General features: G+C 40.2%; 1 protein-coding gene across 5 annotated transcripts in view; it reads right to left on the bottom strand.

The window, feature by feature from the left end:
* The window catches only part of RAP1GDS1 (Rap1 GTPase-GDP dissociation stimulator 1), a 177,254-nt gene that overhangs the window by 6,115 nt on the left and 146,182 nt on the right, over nt 1-24,957 (bottom strand). For all 5 annotated transcript variants that reach the window (XM_030564400.1, XM_030564402.1, XM_030564401.1 and 2 more), the window contains 7 exons: nt 21,426-21,554; nt 16,165-16,290; nt 8,745-8,888; nt 8,337-8,468; nt 7,671-7,805; nt 5,966-6,091; nt 3,511-3,650 (listed from right to left, as the gene is read on the bottom strand). In XM_030564400.1, coding sequence (XP_030420260.1) covers nt 3,511-3,650; nt 5,966-6,091; nt 7,671-7,805; nt 8,337-8,468; nt 8,745-8,888; nt 16,165-16,290; nt 21,426-21,554 — 932 coding nt within the window. The remainder of the gene's footprint in view (nt 1-3,510; nt 3,651-5,965; nt 6,092-7,670; nt 7,806-8,336; nt 8,469-8,744; nt 8,889-16,164; nt 16,291-21,425; nt 21,555-24,957) is intronic.

The following is a 24,957-nucleotide window of genomic DNA, read 5'->3' as shown; positions in this document are numbered from 1 at the left end:
GGCCAGTTGTTCTCAACGAGGGGTACGCAAAGGTCTTCCAAGGGGTACATCAACTCATCTAGATATTTACCTAGTTTTAAAACAGGCTACATAAAAAAACACTAGCAAAGTCAGTACAAACTAAAATTTCATACAGACAATGAATTGTTTATACTGCTCTACATACTATATACTGGAATATTTATATTCCAGATATATGGTCAAAATGAGAAAGTCAGCAATTTTTTAGTAATAGTGTCCTGTGCCACTTTTGTACTTTTATGCCTGATTTTTTAAGCAAGTAGTTTTTAAGTGAGGTGAAACTTGGGGGTATGCAAGACAAATCAGACTCCTGAAAGGGGTGCAGTAGTCTGGAAAGGTTGAGAGCCACAGGTATATGTATTTATCACATCTGGTTAAATTATGTAATTATTGGGTAATACACACTGGTTAACCAAAAGTTTGAATTAAGCAATAATTTTGTTAAGTCTGTTCCCCACCCCTCTTCCAGGTTATACTGGATGAGATTGCTATCATGCTTTGCAGACCAATTCGCTCTAAAAGGGACTGCCCTCCAGCTAATCCTGAGCCCCATTTAAAATCAGCCAATCTGCAAAGACAACTAGCTTTCTTCTTCTTATCCTGTGGTGTTGAAACCCAGCATGCAACCTGTTTGAAGATGTCCAGCATCCCTTTGCTGTGCTCTGGGTATGGAGATCCAGAAGGACTCTTTTGTAACCTTGGCTTTCAATCCCCCATCATGCAAAATGCCTCTCGTCCTTGAATTTTGGGATGACCCTCAAGACCTTTAGAAAAGGGAGGTTATTCTGTATTCCAACTTATTTAATAATGGAAATTGTAGACTAGGAAAATGTGAAAAACAAAGTAGGCAGGAAGTGAATAGCATTCTCTCAAAACTGGTCATACATATGAGACCATAAGGAATAAAAGTTACAGAATACTGCTGTATTACTTTTTGTTCTAAAGCCAGCATTACAATAATTTTCTTGTTGCCCAAGACCTAGGAAACAAAAATGTTAACTGGATTAAATCCTCTTAAATATTTAAAGGGTCTCTGTCAATGTTTTTAGGTCAAAAATTTTACTTGTATTTGTAATAAAAAGATGGATGAAGGCCTCGGAGTTCTTTATCTATTTGGTTTTGGTTATTTTTTTAAATAGTCTTTTTCCTAGAATCTACAAACCTCACACTGTTAAGTGCTTCTCCTGGAACTAACACCAATCAATTTACTTTCAAGCTTCTGAGATGTTGTTACAAATGAGAGTAAGGGGAGGAAAGAAGCTGTTTAAATGAGATACTACCTTGTGTGTCAGTTAGTCTGAGCTTACTGCCTAAGAAATTCACTGCTAAAAAGCTCTTAATTTTGAATTACCTAATGCACATAAATATATAAAAATTATCTTTCTTGCAACAAATCCCTTCTAATTAGACTCTTCTCTACTAAATGCTGAGGACCTCCTGCAAAGCTCTGAGTGCCTTCAGCTTCTGCTGAAGTTACTGGGAATCGAGACAAAGAACCTCACCATAATTTTCTACAGGAGGGCCTAAGTGACTTGGAGCCCAAGTCAAATGTAACTCAGATACTTAGGGGCCTAAGTCTCTTTGAAAGTCAGTGGGGCCAAAAGGTCTAAGTCACTGAGGCACTTTTGAAAATGTCACGTTATCTTTTGTAAGTGCATGAATTTAAAATATTAGTGAAAGTATGGTAAAAAGCCATGCAGCTATGCCTGTATCCAAACATAGAGGGCAGTGCAAATATGAAATTTAAAAAGAGTAAACTAATTTTTCCACTGTGTTGAAGGACAGTCTTTGAGCTTCTAAAAGCTCAGATTCTTCTGCACTCTGTGATTTTTGCTAAATTCTGTGTCTAATACAAACATTAGCTGTTCCATGCCAGTGTTAGTATCTTTGCTTTAAGTTTTTGAGTGCAGTCACCCTCCACAGACTCGTAAAACTCACATCTCTGCTCCCATGGTTTCTTAAAATAGCAGCAGAATTCACCACATGCACATGTGACTTGCGGACAGCAAGAAAGAAAGGTATTCAGAATTCTGGGAAAAATTAATACTGACTCATTTTAGAGGCTGAACACAAACCATAGGATGGGCAGGAAAAATATGAGAATACTCTTTGCATAAGAACTGACGGTGTGAAAGGGTAACTACCCACAGATCCCACTGACTTAAATGGGAGCTGAGTAATCTCAGCATCATGCAGGATCAGTCCCACAATGCACCTCTGTTTCTGCTTTGTAGTGCCATGAATCAGGTCATTCCTAATTTGTGAACATACTTCTCAAGTAGCATTTCCCAATGTCAGGCTTGATCCTGCAGTGCATACTTATACAACTAATCACACTGAATCAACTGATAAAATACAAGCCTGGCATAAGGAGGAACTACTCCCAGTGGTTGCAACAGGAGTCTGCTAATTCCAGAACTCTGTTAGGTCCGATATGACTACACGGATAAGCGAGGACTGCACGTTCTGGTCTTTCATGTATTTTGTATAAACTCTGTGCAGTGTAGCTAACATGGTGAGGAGTGTGCTAGAAGTGTATTGACAGACATCTAGTATTTTTTTACCTTGAGTATACACAAGTAGGCCTTTGTAAGAAAATGTTTATTGAACAACCTTTTGAAAGCTTGAAACTGATAAAGAATAGCATTGAAAGTTTTGAAACTTTTTATAAAAACAGGTCAAGATTCTTTCTCTCTTTTACACAGGTGTAAATCTGGAGTAAAGTCATTGATAGTGAATGGAGTTACTATGAATTTACACTAGTGTAATTCAGAGCAAAATTTATCCCACTGGCATTTGTAAGTTACAGTATAAATATAGGCAGGTCAAAATTTGGGCCTACTAACCTAGACTGTGTTCCTTTAACAGGCTTCATATTTATGAAACAGTGTTTTTAATCAAATAATTAGCATTTATATTCAACTTGGTGCTCATATCTGATTGACAGGCCCCCCGAAGCCAGAAGTCCCATGTTGTCACACACAGAGGTAAGCACAGGAATTAGCCATGCAGTTTCCTTGTCACTCTTTCCCATCCACATGGCTCAATCCTAAGTAGATGGATCATTTCTAGAAGATGACAGTAAGTCTCCATGTCCAATCAATCTTTGGCCTTTCTTCTGAGAATACCAACAAAGCTGCTTTATGCCTCTCCAACAGAAACTGGAGACAGGTCACTGGCTTATTTCAAACAGTCATCAGAAGGGGACTTTTAAATCAACATGGGTCATGGGATTCATATAGATGACCCAGAGGGTGTCAATCTTCTGAGACATCCAGTCACATTACAAAATATGGCCATAATTCTGCAAGCTAATCTGCTTGGGTGGACTCTCCTTGATGTAACTGGGGCTCACAACAGGCACAGACTCCATTCATGCCGATCTCATTGCAGAGGGTCAGGGCCTGTATTTCTACACTGAAAATAGAGCATGGCATGACTTTCTTTTAAAGACTCCACGTGAACTGGATTTTTTCACCAGTAACTTACTTTTGATTTGCTATGTCGGATAAGTGCAGAAAGCAGTCTGTTTGACTCCCCCATCACACCTGCATGATCCTTGGCTTCACACCATTCCACCAACCGTTCAACCAATTTCACATTCTTTCCCAGCTGTTCAGCAGCTTCTGCTACATATGACACAAGCCAAAATAAAACAAGGATGTCATTTTCCAGCATGTGTCAGAAATGTATGCATGAAAGTTTCTAAGAGGAAGAAAAATCGTAAAGAAGAACCTTGTTACTCTCTGCTAATAGAGGGAAAGTCCCAGTTTGCATCAGTGAGCAAAACTGGTAGAAAATCGGGGTGGGAGGGAAGTGCATAAAAAATTTCACAACATATTTTCCTGGTACATTTTTTTCTGCTTTTTTCTTGGATGAAATTTTGACCATTGAAGTTTGTGAAATATTGAATATGAGAGACAAAAAAGGAGACAAAAATCACATTCCCAGTGAGCCAATTCATAGATCTATAGATTTTTAAGGCCAGAGGGACTATTGTGATCATTTATCTGACCTCCTGCATAAAACAGGCCCTAGGACTTTCCTGAATTAGTTCTTTCTTCAAAGCCAAAAGCTGTGACTGAACTAGAGCAGATCTTTTTAGAAAAACATCCAATCTTGATTTAAAAATTTCCAGTGATAGTGAATTCAAGACAATCATCGGTAAGTTGTTCCAATGGCTAATTTCCCTCACTGTTAAAATTTTTTTTTTTTTTTAATTTCCAGTCTGAAGTTGCATAGCTTCAAATTCCAGCCATTGGATCTTGTTGTCTACTGGAATAAAGAATCCTCTTTTATCAGAATTCTGTACCACATGTAGGGACTTATAAGCTGTGATCAAGTCACCCTTTAACCTTCTCACTGCCAAGTTAAATAGATTGAGCTCCTTGAATCTCTCTCTAAGGCATGTTTTCCCATCCCTTAATCATTCCTGTGGCTCTTCTCTGCTCCCACTCCAATTTTTCAACATTCTTTTTGAAATATGGACACTAGAACTGGATGCAATATTCCAGTAGTGGTCACACAATTGCCAAATACAAAGGTAATATAACCTCTCCTCTCCTCTCCTCTCCCTCAGTATATAGAGTGCTGCATCATTCCTTTGAGGGGAACAGATGAAAATAAAGGTGGGTACCATTGGCTTTGTTCTGAAGATGATAGGGCCGTGCACCTCCTTGACTGGAAGGAAGAAAAGGAGCAACAGAACTGGCAGCTGTCCTATCTCCCCTCAGCACAGAACACAATAGCCATCTTTACCTTCACCACTGTCACCTCGATGGCTGTTCTCAAGACACACAAGTACAGAGGAAACAGGGCTGCCTCTGAAGGGAGGGTGGCATTAGTCTAATGGCTTCCATGTTCTATTCATCTCTGCCATCTAGTTTCTTCACTCCTGCAGCCTTTAACAAGGCCTGGGAAAACAGTGGAGAACCTGGTCCCTCAACAGCATCAGTGGGAGCAGAAGCCAGCTAGAAGAAAGATGGGGAAGCATGTTATGTGCCCTTGTCCTGTCTCAGGATGGTACTGAGTACCACGGTTGGGTTGAGAGGGGATGTAGCACTGTTCCATTGACTCACAAAGCAGTTTGATGTCCCTCTTTAATGACCTGATTTCCAGAGCTTGCCAATCTGTGCTGAAGCGAGGAGCAAAGCAGCAAGTCCACACTCAGTGCAGAATTGTAGTTTACCATTGTACAGATTAGTAAGGCTGTCCTATACTTCAGTTATAGATTTGGTGTGGTATATATCACTATATCATCCATTGCTATTGGGTAAAAGGATGTAAATATTCAAAAATGGAAACCAGACGTACTATAATTACAAACCCTAGTGAATTTTACAAGGGCTCTAGTATTCACAAACTGTGGCTGAGGGTTGCTGGGAGCTATTTGGTATAGCAATTTAAAAAGATGCTTGGAATTTAAAATTAAAGAAAACACTAAATAGTCACAGAGACTCTTCATAGCCTTCTGTGGTTTGCCACTTTATTTATGGTAGTTCTAGTCACTATGTGATAGCTGCAAATTACATAACATTTAATCAGTTTGAAATAGCGATTTATCAATTATTAAATGGATCAGCCCATTCAAGGGTGCTAGATACAGAGAAGGTACAGAGAAGTGGGAACTGAGTAGCACAATATGAGTGTCAGCTTAGGTCAAAACACCTGCAGTTAGATACATATGCATAATATGGCAGTTTAGAAGAATGCTGAAGTAGAAAAGTAAATGTGTCTGAAAGGTGTTCTGATTGTCCATGGTAGTCAATCCAGAATTTTTAAATCAGCTCATGTTTCTCTCATTGTGCTAAAGACTTAAGAAAAAGTAAAAAACAACAACAAAAAAAAACAAAAACAAAAACCCAAAACTATTTTTCTTCTAGAAGAGCCTTAACAGATTATACTAGCGAGAGAATCATAGAACATAAAGAACTGCTTATTTTACCTTGTGCATCTATTAACATTCTTAACGTTCCCAGCAGCTTGAATTGAACAGGGGGCATCTCCGATCTGAGAAATTTCAGTACCGCTTCTGCAACGCCAGCTGATAGCATCTTAGCCTTATTTACAACTACATGAATAAAGAACAGAAATTCTCAGAAATCATTTTTGATGATGCATTTAAACTAGATGGAGACTGTCATTTCCAAGACAGTCCAAAAGCAGCTTTTCTACACACACTGAAAAATAGCATACTAATGTGTACATTGTGAGCGCACACACACTCTATATAAATAATTTTATGGTTATGTAGACACAGTGTGAATTTGAATTGTTTTGTTCTTATGCATAAATCTAATTCCCAGTGCTCAATCCTGAGTATATTAGCTGAATGCCAGAGTCCTCTATGTGGACAATAGCTATGTGAGCAAGAGAAGTGACCAGCTGGAGAGACAATTCCACCCTAAAGGTTTGGAATAGACGCTGTGTACTGAAGGATCAGGTTAGTAGGGGGACCTCTTGCCCTGCCCCAATACACTGTGCAAAAAGCAGTGTGGGGTATCCTGCAGGGGGTGTGCATTCCTTGTGCAGCCTCCTAAATCCTCTCTCATCCCATGTAGTGAGACTACACTGATTCCACCTTGATGAGGCTGTCCACAAATGGTGAGGAGGGGACAGAGTTTATCCCATACTATGCTTAATGAAAGTGATACATTAGTTCATATTCTAAATATTACTTAAAAGGAAGTACCCTGCTGCGGCAGATATTCCTTGGGTGTTGAAAGTTCTGTATATTGGTTTGAGACCAATCCCGCACATATTCATGGGAGGTCGCCCCACTGAAGTCGGTGGGATGACTCGAATGGATAAGGTGAGCAGAAGATGGCTCTCTAGCATTGTTAAATGTATATGAATTTAGTAGGTATTAATGTTTGGTCTCAGGAAGTTTAGTATTTTTCAAAATTAAATGTATGCAGTAAAAGAAGAGTAAACTGATCAAAGAGGATGATTTTTGGCTCAGGTCATTGGAAAGTATGGGTTTTACATATACATTATTTATATATTTGCTTTGGCTTTTATGTGAATATTCATATTTTATGTTCAGGCAATCAAAAATTGATACAAATGATTAAAAATGACAATATTTAGGACTTGGATGGCCCATTACCTTCAAAGATTGTTACAAACATTAACTAATCCTAATGGATCAAATGTCCTGATAGTCCTCCTCTAACGCTAACATCTATGGGGAAAAAAAAGCTCTGAGAAATTACAGCAAGATGTGGTATATCAGAAAAGTGAACAGTTCTCTTTGCAAAGATGGAAATCCTAGGTAGGATTCCTTATTAGCCAGAGAGAGCCCAAAATGATGCAGAACAGTTGCAGTGCCAAGGGAAGTGACACTGAGGTCTCCACAGCCTCCTGCATATTGCAGAGCCAGGCAGCACAGCTGCTCTCTCTGCGGGAGTGCAGGGTGGATATATTATTGCAGGACGACAGTGGCAGAAACATAAGCGGTGGGTCTGTGACCTACACAGAACTGCTGGCCACCAAACCCTCCCATAAATGTAGACGTGGCCGTGGCCTAGCTGCACACAGGCTCGCTGGCCTGCCTCCAGGTTGGCTGAGGACAATGTCATCCCCCTCATTGCTTTGCACTGGGAGCCAGAATTCACCCTGAGAGATCAGCAGTGCGACGTAAGCCATACCAGGAATAGCCAAGTTTCTGAGTGCACTCAGTGCTGCATGCTGCACAGTTACGTTTCCATCTTCCACATGTCTGTCTAGCAGATCCATCAGCTTTTGAACTATTCCATTATCCACCATATGGATGCAGTTTCCATCTGCACAAGACAAGATGAGTCACTTGTATGCTCACAATAAATCTTAATATGCATACAAGAGCTTCTCAGTACAAAAGTGTAATTTCCCCCTTGTCCAAATTTTACAGTTCAGGTAAAGTGTAGCATCTGACCACCAGGGTCAACTTCAATTACAGGAACAATTATGCATTTACAGCAAAGGAATGGGAAATAGAGCAGAAAGTAAAAATTGAAAACTCCAATAGCATGATACAAATATCTATCTGAAAAGTGTTGCTTGAGGTAGGAGTTACTAGAGTTGAGAAATTCCTCAAAAAGGGATAATGATTCTTTAGTAATGTGTCTGAATCTTCAATGTGTAGAAAAAGCAGAATTCTAAAAGCAGGGTTAACTTCTTTCAGAAACCCAGCAAAGGTGTGCAAAACTACCAATGCTATCATAAACCAAATTAAAAAATCCCACCACAACACAGGCTTGATTCATAGCTATACAGAAAGAGCCCATTAAAAGGGTGCAAACAGGCAAACACAAGCTGTTATAGCATATTCTTACCATTTCTTGCAAAATTTGCAATAGCCAGTGCTCCTGCAAGCTGTAGCTGATGGTTATTGGAAGGAATCCATGAAAGTACCCTTTGGAAGACGCTGCCTTTTCCTCCTTCAAATAACTTTTGCATGGATTCATCTGGAGGCAAAAAGTGTAGAAAATAAACACCCAAAAGAAATGTTAGTTCAAATTCTTCTCTCTGTTATATTTGTGTAACTCTATTGACTTCACTAGAATTACTCTAGATTTACAGCAGTGTCAGAGTACAAAATCTGGCCCACTGAATAACAAGCTAGCAAGTCCTTAAAATAATTTAAAACATGTGTTTTATATAGTAAAAGTAAAATTAAGCTGTAAAATGTGACCTAGGTATCCTCTGCTGCTGTGCAAAATATACTAAGATACTGTACTCACCTCCGAGTAGTAGTAAAACCATAAGATCAGAGGCTGTTTTAAGTTCAGCTATGTCATCCTCTTTGTCACTGTCTACAGTCTTCTGGACAATCTCAAGTAGACATTCGACCAGGCCTGCTTCAACCAGCTGCAGTTTAATGATATCTAAAAAATATTACAAATACAATAGTCATGATTGTGATAGAAGTACGGCGTCTATCATACACACGCGCACACACAGTAGCTCTATTGTGTAAATAGGGAGTAAGGGGAGCAGACTTTCAATAATGTCATCTACTTTAGTGTCTGCCTCAGCAACAGTAAAAATAATTTGATCTCGAAAGGACTAAACACTATAGATTTATTTTCCTGTTTCAAGTTACATTAATTACCAGGGCAAAATTCTGTTTTTGTTACATCAGAAAGACTCTACCGATGCCAAATTAGTGGAACTCCATAACTGTGAGTAGAGCTGGGATCCCAGTGTCCAAAAGCATTTTCTGCTCTTATTGGTAATTATAATGCTGCCTCCCGTATTATCAATGACATATAATTTGTAAGAGAGAAAAATACAAAGTGCTTTAAAAAAGACTGAATTCATCTGGGGATTTGAAAAACACTTGAAAAGCCATGGCAGCTGCCTCTTGCATTTCATACTAGCCACAGACAAATACTGAATGATAAGACAATTAAATCAATGTAATGTAAATAACTTGCGGCCACACACTAAAAGATTTATTTGGTTCGATGTGGTCCACCAGCTGTATTTTCAAGGGATGCTTGCTCTGCAGGGCATCATCATATCTTTCTCTAGCAATCATCTACTATTCTGTTCTATGATTAGTTAATATTTATATTATAGTTACACCCAAAGGCCAGGCTGTTGTGCCAGGCACTTTATAAAACTGCAGTCTGTCCCTGCCCCCAAGCGTTTACTATATAAAGACTAGATGTGTGGCTTTTAGGCACAGTTCTGAGTAAAGGGTGGCGTCTACATTGCACCAGTAGGCTTTGTGACTTGGAGACATGCCTGATTTACAGCTGTGCCCCGTGTTCCTCCTTGCACTCCAGGGGGCAGTAGTTTGCCACCAGACAATACCACCAGGACAGCCCAGCAGGGCTAGCTAGCTAATAAGGGGGAAAGAACCAAGGTTTCACCTGCTTCCTATGCACCTTCTCCATGGGTGGGGAATAAGTAGGCATGCAGCTCTCTCCTATGTGCCCAGACCCAAGGTCTGAGAGACCATGCAGGAGTGTAAGGGAAGTTCTTACTCCCTTGTTCGGGGCGCAGAATCCAAGGCACAATCCCTCTCTATGAAAAGAGCTTGGAAGATACTTTAAAATTCTGAAGACATCCTGACTAACAAGGAAAGGAAGAGACTCAGTAAACTGTAGCTTTCTGAATGCCCTCTCAGAAAAGTGAGGAAGCTGGCAGTCCTGCTCATTCCACTCTCCAAAGGTCATGTCTTACACTGTATGCAGTGCACCGTACGTGAGTGTAAGTAAGCTCTTTGGGGCAGCACATAGCACGGTAGGATCCTGGTCTATGATTGGGGCTCCTACATGCTATTGCAATATAAATAATAAATTTTGATTATTAAAATGTACTGAGATCCCTTTCACAGCTAGGCACAACAGAGTGAGCTGTGGTTAAACCTCTTATTTTGGAATTTGCCTGCTTTTGTCTCTGTGTCAGAACCCAGGGCTATGTGCGGAGATGTCTGCAGAAGAAGGAATTCCACCAGGCTACTTCTCCAGATTCAGGGTTGCAGTGCCCCAGCTGCTGTGACTGCCTTCACCCTTAACAGCAGCTATACTTGGTCCAGCAGATCTATGTAATCACAGATCCACCAGCTCGGCTGTTGCTCTGGGTTGCCCTCAAATCACCTCACCACACGGGCCCTGGAGCCCCCTTGGAACTGTACTCCATGATTTTCAAGGGTATGAATCCTGACGTTCCACCTCACGGGGCAGAATCATAGAATCTCAGGGTTAGAAGAGACCTCAGGAGGTCATCTAGTCCAACCACCTGCTCAAAGCAGGACCAATCCCCAAATAACCATCCCAGCCTGACCTTAAAAACCTCTAAGGAAGGAGATTCCACCATCGCCCTAGGTAACCCATTCCAGTGCTTCACCATCCTCCTAGTGAAAACGTTTTTCCTAATATCCAACCTAAACCTCCCCCACTGCAACTTGAGACCATTATTCCTTGTTCTGTCATCTGCTACCACTGAGAACAGTCTAGATCCATCCTCTTTGGAACCCCTTTCAGGTAGTTGAAAGCAGCTATCAAATTCCTTCCCTCATTCTTCTCTTCTGCAGACTAAATAATCCAAGTTCCCTCAGCCTCGCCTCATAAGTCATGTGCTCCAGCTCCCTAATCATTTTTGTTGCCCTCTGCTGGACTCTTTTTCCAGTTTTCCCACATCCTTCTTGTAGTGTGGTCGCCCAAAACTGGACACTATACTCCAGATGAGGCGTCACCAATGCCAAATACAGGTGAACAATCACATCCCTCGATCTGCTGGCAATGATCCTACTTATACAGCCCAAAATGCTATTAGCCTTCTTGTCAAGAAGGGCACACTGTTGACTCATATCCAGCTTCTCATCCACTGTAACCCCAAGGCCCTTTTCTGCAGAACTGCTGCCTCGCCACTTGGTCCCTAGTCTGTAGCAGTGCATGGGATTCGTCCATCCTAAATGCAGGACTCTGCACTGGTCCTTGTTGAATCACACAGGTTGTGCTGCATTAGGCTTCCCATGGGCCTTGGACAGCAAGTTTCAGTGCTAAAATAATTTCAAAACAAAACATGAGGGTCTGTTCTTGTCTTTCATGTGCAGAAACCCCACGGACTTCAATGGGAGTTGTGTACATATAAAAACCCTGGGTGAAATCCTGGCTCCACTGTAGTCAATGCCAAACTCTCATTGACTTCGGTGCAGCCAGAATTTTGCCTATTACATCTAAGGGTATTTGACTGCAGCAAGAGCAGGGCCAAGGCCAACTTCTGGTTGTTAAAAATGGGAGAGAGTTTTGTTCCTTGCTCATGGATAATCAGAAATTACTAGGCTGAATTCTGCTCTTATTGAAATCAATGAGGCTCAACAGCGAGGAAGGATGATCTTGTGAAGTAGAATTTGGGGTCTGCTCCTAGCTCTGCAAGGCTTCCTATGTGACCGTGGGGCAGTCAGTCACACTCCATTCCCATGGGTAAAACGGGTAGAAGTACTTTCCTGTCTCACAAGTGATGTGAAGATATTTCAGTTAGTGTTTGGGCGGTGCTCAGCAAATACAGTCACCGGTGCTATAGGAAAGTCCAACAATTAATAAATAATTGAGACCAATGGAGTTACACCAAGGATGAGCTTGGCCAATTGTTTTATACCTTTTTAAAACTCTGGGAATTTTGGTGATTAAGACTTAGAAATGGACTGTGGCACTGGGTGGTGACAGGAGCTGCCAGCTTCACCTATCTTGAAGAATCAGTGGTCTGACTCTCCCCATGTGGAGCTTCTATTTCAGTCACTAGGTTTTGCTGCATGAGTGAAAATTCAATGTTTCTGTCAGAGCTACTGACCTTCGCGTGACCTTTGTGACAGGCCCAGAAATGTTCAGCTGGAAGTGTTTTAAATAGGTACTTTTGTACTGAGCTACTCTAAAAAGTAGGGCGTTTCCATGGATACAGAATACTAGGTTGCAGGTGTGTTGTGATTAGAATTGCAAACCACTGCACAGGGCCTTTCAATAAATGGATTGACTGTGCATGTACTTCATTTAAATTTTTCCAGTTGCTGACATACTACCCAGCACCACATTTAGATGTGGCTAAGCAGTACAAGGATGGCAGACTCACTGTTGTGACAGACACCAGCATGTCTTGAATTAGCAGTGAGGGGCATAAATGCTTAGTATACAACCTCCTAACATGCATGAAGGGATGTTATTTTCAACAGCACTGAGGCTGCTCTTACTGTGACTGCAAAACACTGCCTTTGAACAAACACTAAAGTATCTGAATTACAAATATCAACTATGAAAATAGCAGACCAAATTCTGCTGTCAGACTGAAAAAGGCAAAAAAAATTTTCAACCATACATTGTAACAAAAGACAGTTTCTGGCAAAAATGCATATTTCTTTACATTTAGAAAATAAAGACCCAAATTTTGCTTTGATTTACATCCTGTTAATCCACTAGTAAACAGCGTGGTACAGGTTGTAATCTGGAAGAAGTTGTCCCCAAACATGGAAAAGAGCATAGGATTCTCTTAAGATTTTTTTCCTTTCAAAACAAGAAGTGTGTGTGGGTATAAATTTGGCACTCATGAATAGTAGCCATGACTAGATCTATGCATGCAGTGGGAAGGTACTGAGTGATCCTCCAAGCACAGATCTGCCTCACAGCTCGGTCCTGACCTACTCCACCTGATACTTCATCCCTAGGCTCCACTCAAGCATAGATGTTAAATCATACAAATTTGTTGAATCTTCCTAGGGATGCAGGAATGTTCAGAAGGGAATAAGCTGATCCTGAACAACAATTCTGCATTTACAACCAAAACAGAATTTGAACTCAAGTCTCCTGAGACTAATGCATTAACATAATGAATATTAACTACTATGGGGAAGGAACGCAAGCCACAATAGGAAAACAACAATTTAAAGAATATTTAGATAAGTCAGATGTATTCAAGTCAGCACAGTCTGATGAAATGCACCCTAGGGAACTTAAGGAACTGGCTGAAACAATCTCAGAACTGTTTAACGATTCTTTTTTTAGAACTCCTGGAGGATGGGTGAGATCCCAGGGGAGTGGAGAAGGGCAAACACCATAACCATCTTTAAAAAGGGACAAAAGAAAACCCCAAGAATTATAGACTAGTCAGCTTAATTTGATACCTGAAAAGATACTGGAACAAGTTACTAAGCAATCAATTTATAAGCATCTAGAGCAGGGGTAGGCAATCTATGGCACGCATGCCGAAGGCAGCACACAAGCTGATTTTCAGTGGCACTCACACTGCCCGGCTCCTGGCCTCCAGTCCGGGGGGGCTCTACATTTTAATTTAATTTTAAAAGAAGCTTCTTAAACATTTTTAAAACCTTATTTACTTTACATACAACAAAAGTTTAGTTATATATTATAGATTTATAGAAAGAGACCGTCTAAAAACATTAAAATGTATTACTGGCACACAAAACCTTAAATTAGAGTGAATAAATGAAGACTTGGCACACCATTTCTGAAAGGTTGCTGAGCCCTGATCTAGAGGATAATAGGTGCTAATAAATAATAGCCAATGTGGATTTATAGAGAACAATTTTTGCCTAACCTAATTTTCTTCAACAGGGTTACTGGCCTACTGGATGGTGGGAACTGTAGATGTGATATGTCTTGAGCTCTGTAAAGTTTTTGACACAGTTCCACGTGCCATTCTCCCAAGCAAACTAGGGAAATGTTGTCTAGATTGAACTACTATACAGTGGGTTCAAAACTGGTTGAAAGACCATATTCAAGGAGTAGTTATGAATTGTTTCCTGTCAAATTGGGGGGACATACCTAGTGAGGTCCCACAGGGTCTGTTTTGGGTCTGATACTATTCAATATTTTCATTAATGATGTGGATAATGGAGTAAAGGTACGCTTAGAAAATCTGCAGATGATTTCAAGCTGGGAGGGGTTGTAGGCACTTTGGTGGACAGCATTAGAATTCAAAATGGCCATGACACATTCAACAAGATGCAATTCAATAAGGACAAGTGCAAAGTATACACTTAGGAAGAAAACATCAAATGCACAACTACAAAAGGGGGAATAACTGGCTAGACAGTAGTACTGCTGAAAAGGATAAGAGGTTGATAGTGGATCACAAAGTGAATATGAATCAATAATGTGATGCAGTTACTAAAAAAGGCTAATATTCTGGGGTGTATTAAGGCATGGGGGTTAATTGTTCCATTGTACTCGGCACTGGTGAGGCCTCAGCTGGCATACTGTGTCCAGTTCTGGGTGCCACACTTTAGGAAAGATGTGGACAAGCTGAAGAGATTGCAGAGGAAGGAAACAAAAATAATGAAAGTTCAAAAACCTGACCTTTGAGGAAAGGTTAAAAAAAACTGATAGTCTTGATAAAAGAAGACTGAGGGGAGAACTGATAATAATCTTCAAATGTGTTATAAAGACGATTGTCATTAATTATACTCCATGTTTACTGGAGCTAGGACAAGAAATACTGGGCCTAATCTGCAGCAAGGAAGATTTAGGTTAGATTTTAGGAAAAACTTTCTAACTGTAAGGGTAGTTAAGCACTGGAATAGGCTTCCCAGGGAGGTTGTGGAATCCATCATTGGAGGTTTTAAACACAGGTTAAACAAACACAGGGACAGTCTGGGTACAGTTGGTCCTGCCTCAGCGCAGGGGACTGAGCTAGATAATCTCTCAAAGGCCTTTTGCAGCACTACATTTTTATGCTTTCTATGATTAAACTATTACACCACCAAACACCTATTTCCTGACTTTATATCTCATGGACTGCCCTGATCTTTGGCTGTACAATTTAAATATCCCTATACAAGAAAATTTTCATAATAAATCTGACCAAAATGTCAGTTGTTTTAAAGAAAAAAAAGGAAATCACCTATTTGTGTTGTAATGATCTATGAGAGCTGGGTTTGGTTATCAGTCCTGTTCTCTCATTCCTCAAGGGTTACACAGCTATGAAAGAAGGTCATGTAGCCCTTGTGGGGGAAATGGAGTCCCTTGTGTTGCTTAGGAAAATCCTTTCAGCTAACTGAAGGGGTGACAATAACAGGTCCCAAAGGAGTCTCATCTAAACCTACTCAACCAAAAGATGGTGTTCAAAGCAGAGGGCCAAGAGTAAAGTAAAGAGGGTGATGCCCTGAAAAAGTGCCACAAGTTAAATAGTTACTTAATAGTAACTAAAACATGGTATTTATAATTTAATCAAATAATTAAAATACGTATGACAAAGTATTTTAACAAATGTAATTATACATTGAAATACTTATAAATCCATTATGGGACATTTTTGATATTCAAATCATTTCACAAACCTAATAATCCTCATAAAGCCCTGTAACATACAAAAATTGGTATTAATATTCCAGTTTGAAATACAGAGAAATTGAGGCAAGAAAGACACAGAAGGAGTTGATGTTAGAGATGGAACCAGGTCCCAGGAATTGGTGACACCCAGTTGTATGCTTAGGCTGCTAGGCAATATTCACATTATTCTTCATCTCCAATTGCTATCAGATGGCTCAACTAATATGGCTTCTACAGGAAAGGTTAAATTGCTGAGCAAGGTAAAGTATCAAATAATTACTGTCAAGTTGGCAGTTTTTGAATAGCTGGTGTACAAATAAGGAAAAAATTAAAATGCCTGTATGACAATAAAAGATGATCAACTTCTCACCATTTTCTGCCAGAGGAGCCAAAACTTCAAAAATCATCTCTTTTTTGTCATGTTCTATTTGTTTCTTGAATAGTTTTACAATCTCTTCAGCAATGTTTGTGTAGGCAAACTGCTCTTTGCTTGATTCTGTCAAAAAAAAAAGGGGGGGGGGAATTGATTTGGTTTGTTTACACTCAGTTTTCTTTCCTCTTTATTACCAGGTTTATTCAGCACAATGATTAATTGGCCTAACTGCTATTCACAGACAAGAACAATACACTTCAATACTTACACTTGTCACTAAACGAAAAGAAAAATGTCTAAGACTTTAGGATAAATGTACTGACCTGAATTATTAATTATGTTCAAGGCTATTAAAACTTTGCACCAGCAGAATATAAAGGTATCCAAAGCAACAGTAAAATTACAAAGATATAAATTAAGACTTTGCCTTCAGATGAAAAATAAAAATTATACATCATGTACTGAATTTTCTATTGCCGAGATAAACGGTCATATGGAGATCATTAATATTTACATGGTTTCATGCTGGTAGCATTTACTTTGGAATACTACACAGCTGAAGCCGTAAGGGCCAGATTCTGTCCTGTGCTGTGGCTGCTTACGCCACACTCCCTGCACATAGCTGTTCTAAAGATACCATAGCTGGCCACAGTAGGATCACCCAGTGATGAGAGTTAACAGAGTTACTCCTATCTTCCACCCACACAATGTCCAGTAGTAAAGGGCAAAGCTGGCAATCCCCAGCTACTGTAATGGCCACCTGAGGCTACTGGCCGATGGGATAATTTACAGCAGCTTTCAGGCTGCTCTAATTAGCACACTATTGTCCTAGGATCTGGGAAGCGCTCTCTGACCAACACTGTGCTGTGCACACTTAGCTGCAAATCTGGGCCTCAACATGCAGATTATATATTTTTTTCACTTAAAATGCCTGGGTACAGAATGGTTTCTTCAATGGATTTTGATCTTGGTATTTTAAAAGGGACAGGCCAGATTTTGACCTTAGTTACTCCCGTGTAAATCCGGAATAACTCAATTGAAGCCAATGATATTATTCTGGATTTATATCCATTTAATTGTGATCAGAACCTGACTCCACAATCTAAAATCTGTTAGTTCTGTCCATTGAGCTGTATCTCCATATCTCTAAAGAGTGGTATAAATAGAATCTCTTGAGGCCATTCATGTTCCACTGAAAACAGTGAGAGTTTTGCTATTGACTTCAATGGAAGCATGATCAGGACCCTAGAGCAGAAATATTTAAGTGAAGAGCTGCAGGATTGTGTGATCCTTCCAAACCATGCTAAACTCTAGATCCCAAAAATCTCCTGTACTGGAATGGCAACTTCTGCCCCCAAACATCTTGTGAGGCTTCCAGTGGGGTCACATCTGAGGATAGTTTTTGGAAATCCCAACATTGAAGCAGCAAAATAGTACTGTCTGGGCCGAGGTTATATCTCACTTATGCTTGCAAAAATATAAATAAATAACATGTATTCACTTGCCACCCTGGTTTTTAACCCCTTAACTTCATTAATTATAACTTAGCATGATTTGTCATTTAAATATCTTTCCCTAATTCTTTAATCAGGCTTCTTCATTTTTAAAACTATCCTAGCGACTAAGGCCATGTCTACATCTAAAATTTTGCAGCGCTGGTTGTTACAGCTGTATTAGTACAGCTGTATAGGGCCAGCGCTGCAGAGTGGCCACACTTACAGCAACCAGCGCTGCAAGTGGTGTTAGATGTGGCCACACTGCAGCGCTGTTGGGCGGCTTCAAGGGGGGTTCCGGGACCGAGAGAGCAAACCGGGAAAGGAAACCAGCTTCGCCGCGGTTTGCTCTCTCGGTCCCGGAGCCACCCAGCAAACCGCAGGGAAGGAGACCTGCTTGCTCGGGGTTCCGGGACCGAGAGAGCAAACCGGGAACGCCGCGGTTTGCTCTCTCGGTCCCGGAGCCACCCAGCAAACCGCAGGGAAGGAGACCTGCTTGCTCGGGGTTCCGGGACCGAGAGAGCAAACCGCGGCGAAGCTGGTTTCCTTTCCCGGTTTGCTCTCTCGGTCCCGGAACCCCGAGCAAGCAGGTCTCCTTCCCTGCGGTTTGCTGGGTGGCTCCGGGACCGAGAGAGCAAACCGCGGCGTTCCCGGTTTGCTCTCTCGGTCCCGGAACCCCGAGCAAGCAGGTCTCCTTCCCTGCGGTTTGCTGGGTGGCTCCGGGACCGACAGAGCAAACCGCGGCGTTCCCGGTTTGCTCTCTCGGTCCCGGAACCCCGAGCAAGCAGGTCTCCTTCCCTGCGGTTTGCTGGGTGGCTCCGGGAACGCGAGAGCAAACCGTGGCGAAGCTGGTCTCCTTTCCCGGTTTGCTCTCTCGGTCCCGGAACCCCGAGCAAGCAGGTCTCCTTCCCTGCGGTTTGCTGGGTGGCTCCGGGACCGAGAGAGCAAACCGGGAAAGGAAACCAGCTTGATTACCAGAGGCTTCCTCCTTCCACGGAGGTCAAGAAAAGCGCTGGTAACTGTCTACATTGGATTACCAGCGCTGGATCACCAGCGCTGGATCCTCTACACCCGAGACAAAACGGGAGTACGGCCAGCGCTGCAAACAGGGAGTTGCAGCGCTGGTGGTGCCCTGCAGATGTGTACACCTTCAAAGTTGCAGCGCTGTAACTCCCTCACCAGCGCTGCAACTTTCTGATGTAGACAAGCCCTAAGACTATTGTATAGCTTTTGTATCTGAGCTGAGTAAAATCCTCTCTGTAAGAATAGAAGGTGTTTCCTGAAAGCCATATTTGGGTTCTGTCGGGAAATGTGCTCCAATTTAAAATGCTTCCACTTGGACTACCGACTCAAGCAGCTTTCTTCTAGTCCATAGCTGTGCAGCTGCAACTATGTAAGAAGCCATATGGCTCACTGACTTCAGTGAGCTTTGGATCAGGTCCATGTTACAGTATTGTAGCAATTCCTCTCAATAGCATTTTCCATTTGTCCACAGAAAAGGGAGCTACTTCCCAGCTCCTGACACTGTCTCTTTCTCCCTTTGCTCATGCTGAGGAATTTTAAGAGGAAAAACATTTTAGGGCTTATAGCTTCACAGTTACTCATTTACACCCCCCAAGTGTAGACCAGGCCATAGAGCAGGGCAAGTTTAATGTCTCTCATTCCATGAGGCAATGAGCGAGCTGCCTATTTCTGAGGCAGCCTAACTTAATTGAGTTCAATGACCCCCTGTACCACTCCCACCACCCCACTTACACCTACAAGTAAATTGGTAACACCTATTTTTACGCAATCCCCACCCTTCTTACTAGGCTTGTGCTCTACTTTAACACAGCAGGATGGGAGTTTTACATAATGCTAACCAAAGGCGTTAATTGCATTATGGAGAGTCTCCTTTATATTACTGAGAGGTAAGGACCAAAGAATAAGATCCTATGGTTACAAAACAAAATTGAAGTATTAAAGTTATAGTAAGACTTTCTAGTGCAATTCTGATATGGAATTAAATTATTAAAAGTTAATTTTTTGCCAAACTGAGGGTATGTCTACACTGCAACAGAAAACCCATGGCACTGAGTCCCAGAGCCTGGGCCAGCTGACTTTGGCTTGCATGGCTTAGGCTGCAGGGCTAAAAATTGCAGCGTAGACATTCAGGCTTGGGCTGGAACCCGGGCTCTGAGATGCTCACCCACCTCACAGGTTCCAACACAAGCCTGAACGTCTACGGCTGTATTGTGGGATCTTTTATTGCAGTGTATACATACCTATAAAGACCCGAAGATTGTACTCAACATATTAATTGTGCAGGTACATCAAGAGCAGGACTCAGGCAAGTTTCCTTTACATGGTTCTGCCATGGGGTCTTAACCCTCATCTGAACAAATCTAGACCACCTCTGAGGATGGGAGAATAGTTCAGTCTCTATGTTCATTCAGCCCTGGAGATATCAGTGGAGAGATTAGCAAAGATTAATAATAATTAATGCTATTATTTATTTTTCTGTATTGTGACAGTACTGAACATCCTCAGGAAAAATTGGGACCCATGTGTGCATAACATACACTCCTATAAAGACAAGATCCCTGCCAGAAGAATTTACAATTTATGATAGCTCTTTTGTTGTTATACGGAAACTTGTCCACCAGGAGCAGTTTTGAAACTAATACACTAGGCTTGATGCAGGAATTACTGGGTAAAATATTATGGCCTGTGTTATATACATGGTTAGATTAGATGATCATAATGGTCTCTCTTGTGTTCAACCCTATGAATCTATGAGCTATCTAATTATTTCAGGCCACCAAATGGCTATCAGATGCTACCAACTTCCAATTATTTTGCCCTGATCTGGAAATAAAGAGCCCCATATAATTTATTGGTAATATCTCAAACCATCCAGCCTTTTCAGTGTTGCAATTTTATAACTGTTTCTTGCTATATCCTTTAGCAAAAACAAATCACAGGGCTACATGTGCAGGTGATTTGTTTGCATCAGGACATAATTTGGGCCCCAGTTCTTAAAATGCCTAGAACTTGAGATTCTACAATATCACCAACAGACAATGAATGAAAAATAAAATATAAAGCCAAATGCTGTGTTGTTTTACACTCCATGCAATCCTATTGAAAGTAGCGGTATTGTACAGGTGAATCAGAGCAGAATTTGGGCCACAGAGCTGACCAAAATGTGATCTGATCAAATTTTACATGCTTTTTCTAAAATGCAGTTGTGATTTCATCTGCCAAGCTTACATCAACTCATTCTTATCATCTGTAATTATTTATAAATGCAAGTATGTAGCCTAGAATGTTTTAATAGTATATATTCTTAATAGTGAGAGACAAGTTTATTAATGGAGTCTGTCCCCATTCCCATTTGGTGAATGTTTTCTTGAGCCAAATTCATGCCTCATTTAACTTTAAGTGGAATTAAACAGGGTCTGAATTTGGCCCTTTGCCACAGGTTCACCACTAGGTAACAATATTCAAGGAGAGAAACCTAAAAAATTTAAAATACACATAGTTACATTAAATACATTTAACATAAAATGTTAGTTGTATTAAGTACCCGGATGAATTTAAAAAGGCAGACAACCAGCTATAAATTCTAAAGAGACAATAAGCAGTGCTCCCAGACTTTTTATTTTGCATACATTTAGAGGACTGAAAAATTCAGTTAAAATTAATCTGGTTTAATCTTAAAAAAACAAAAAAATCATTGTTAAACAATTCGACAATAGTTTGAGGTTATGATCCTAGACTTACCAAGTTCTGCTAAATTGCCAAATGCAACAAGGCACATTTCAGTCAGAGCTGCATTTTGGCAATGAATGCCCAACAGTTTCACTAACGTGGGGATAACGCCCATATTGATAAGCTGAGATTGCAGGGTATCTATACAAAAAGAAAATACAATGACAAGTTAGCATTTCTGTTTGCAGTACTGATCTCCTTTGAAACGCAAACACACTTTGCACATTAATGCTGGAAAAATCATTAAAATATCACACACACGCAACTTCTAAGCTTAGCAAAATTTAAATACCTATCCTATCTACTCTTCTGTTTTAGGGCTGATCCAGCCATGGGATATAGACCCAAAACCTTCTTTATCTAGGGGTACACTCCCCAAAATTCCCTCTTGATTTGGCCAAGGGGTATGCCCTACATGTCCAATTACTGAAAGTTTTGTATGCATCTCCCAGGGCAGGAATGGGATCATAATAATTTAGTCGAATAAACAAAATAATATGAGTTAACGCAATTCAACTCTCAGTTCAGGAGACTCTAAATATATACTAGGCTTGATTTTGAGTATATCAGAAGTTTATTCCACTGAAGTCAGAGTTACATAGGTGTAAAATTGGTTTATCTGAAATCAGAATCAGGCCAATGTTTCTAAATAGCACTTTCTCTTAAAATGTGTGTGTGGAAAGGGACGGGGGAGGAAGGAGGAGGAGAATGAATATACATAGGCATTGAAATATACATGAAAAGCTATATAAATACATGAAGTCACAATGTAGACTAGGAGGAGCTTGAGAAAAAAGAAAGTTTAATAAAGACAAAAACATGGAAGTTGGAGAAAAGTCCTTTAAAGCTATTGCAATAAAATCCCTTTCCGAGAATGGAAGTTTACAGTATTTACAGGTAGGGAAGTTATTACTCCTAGATGTCTGCAAACAGAAAGATGCTTTATGATAGTTAGGAAGAAACATGACTCTTTTTATTAAAAAACTGATTGATTATAACATTTTTTTCTGTTAAATGTTTTATCACACAGCAAAGAAGAGAAAAACATTTGTTTCACAGCTGAATAGAATGAAGTAAACATGGACATACCATATGCTAGTTGGCAATTTCCCTGAATCTCTTGATTTCTAAGACATTTAGTTAATTTTAAATATAATGGACTCTTTTAAAGTGCTTGATCCAAAGCCCACTGAAATCAATTAGATTTCTCTTTAATTAGGACCTCATCTTGCGCAACTGAAATCAGTTGGAGATTTTATTTCTCAGAGAGCAGACTGAAGACCATAAAGAATTGCATAGATTTTACAAACAGCTCAAAAATATTAGTCAAATGAGCCTATCAGATGTGGTGCTTTCTCACACATTCTGAGTTAGAATTTGAAACTCGGCACAATCTTGAAAAGAAAAGCTATTTATAATTCTCACATAACAAGTTATGAATTAATTTCCTGAAATGTGTTCATAGTTTCTTTCTTCAGTATAAAATATTAGTTTGTTAACGATGATAATCAATAATCATGTGCAAAAAAATAAGCAGATGGCAACTTCAACTGTTACAGATTAATGAAGGTAATCAGGAATCATTATAATTGTGGCTCAGCATCTTAAATCAAATAAAATTGTGTTACTTACCAGTAACTGAATTTCTTTTATTGGGTTATCTCTTCCAAAGAGCCGGGTTTCTCTTTAGGCATATATGAGAGCACCACTTCAGACATTATAGAGCTGTTGAAGTTGTCAAATTTCAGGTAAGTACACATATGCACTAGCGCATGCATTGAATGTCATTTTACCTCCAGACTATGAGTGTGTCACTATCACACCCTCCTTCAGTTCCACTGCAAGCTGACTGTAGTTCTCAATAGAAAGGCTGAGGACTAATTTATTCTTATGGAAGACTAAGCCATAAATCTTTCAGCAGTTCTCGCAGCTGACTGACATTATAGGCAGTTGGCATGACCAGTAAGGAAACAAAATAATAGGCGCATGGGACCAGAAGACACTACTTACTGCATGTACTGAAAAATTAGGCCTTGCATCTGATTCCGTACCAAATTCCACTCCCATGGAGTAGGAGGATGGCTCAACTAAAAACAGTTATGTCCTTATAATTTATGTGGCCCTAAACTGTCAGTAGGGAGCAAATTCAAACATAGACATTGTTCTCCTGAGCTGGAATTTGTGCGCAGAGGGTGAATTGTTTTCTCCTTTGCCACAGAGCAATATAGGACTAGCTTGTGAACTTCAGAGCACTTCCCTTGCCTTGCTTTTAATTAAGGCTGGCCCTGCTGTAGAATCTCTAACTTTCTGAGATGCCAATTATTTCTGTTACTGTTAAGAATATGAAGTTGTCCATGCTGGCACTAGAAGGCCAGGCTCTAACGTGCCTAAATTTAGGGAAATGCTTTTTCTTGAAGAATTTGAGAGTGGGATCCCTGAAGAAAATGAAATTGAAGGCGAGTTGTTGATGCTTATGTCCAGGGGATACCCTTGAGAAGAAGATTCTCTTAACTGAATTTAGCCTCTAGGTGATGCTCTGGGATGATGAGGGAGAGGTACAATGACTAAAGAAAAGAATGCTCAACTTCTCCTTTGACAAAAGACCTGGATCACTTCTTAGTTCCAGAGACTTTTGTAACATAGAAGTGGTTCAGTCTTCAGATCAGGAATGAAGAGCAATAATGCCAAGCAACTAACAGTAACACTGAGGCTCTTCTGCTGATCAACACAGACTGGATAATTCCGGAACATCAACCCAACCTTCCACCAGTGTGTGATCCAGAGTAATAGACACTCGGTCAATGTGTGACAGACGCACGGCTAAATTCAGCCACAGAGTAAAGCAACCTGACTTCTGCTGAAGTTCCGTTTGGCTTACATCAGAGCTGAATTTGAACCATCTGGCATGATAGGAAGTACAACTTTTAAAGCCTGAAGGTTTTTTCTTACTTTTAAGACTTATCCACAGCAAATACCAACTAAAGTATGACAGTATTACATGAAATCACAGTGACAGCAGGTCCTACATGTTCTGTGAGGAGGAAAAGCACACTCGTGTGTGGTACAGATGCATATACAAGGAAATATATGGCAATCAATACATGCGCTAGTGTGAACAATTACCTACCTAAAACTTGAATTTCAATGGCTCCGTGTCCTTCACATGACACACATGATAATTCCAAAGAATGGGATCTGGGGAGAATATCCCAAATGGAAGAACTTTATTTTGTGAATTTGAGATTAAAATATTAATTTAGGTTAGGCCAGGATTCTGGATAGGATTTCCAACAATCTTAAAGATATAATCAATGTTACTGATGAAACACTAAACGGAAAATCTGTCTCATGCAAAATTATGACAAATTAATTTAATCCCCAACAAACAGCTGCTGGTATTCAACATGTCAATATTAATTTTTAGATAATATACTTAAGTATTAAGTTGTTATAAAATCTAAGTGATAATTATTGTCCCACTATTATAAAAAATAACTTCACCTACTTTTAAATTCACTGAGCTACTTTTCATTGTGTATAAAAA

This window comes from Gopherus evgoodei, chromosome 5 (genome assembly GCF_007399415.2).
Source record: "Gopherus evgoodei ecotype Sinaloan lineage chromosome 5, rGopEvg1_v1.p, whole genome shotgun sequence".
NCBI lineage: Eukaryota > Metazoa > Chordata > Testudines > Testudinidae > Gopherus > Gopherus evgoodei.
This window is presented reverse-complemented; position numbering and strand designations above follow the sequence as displayed.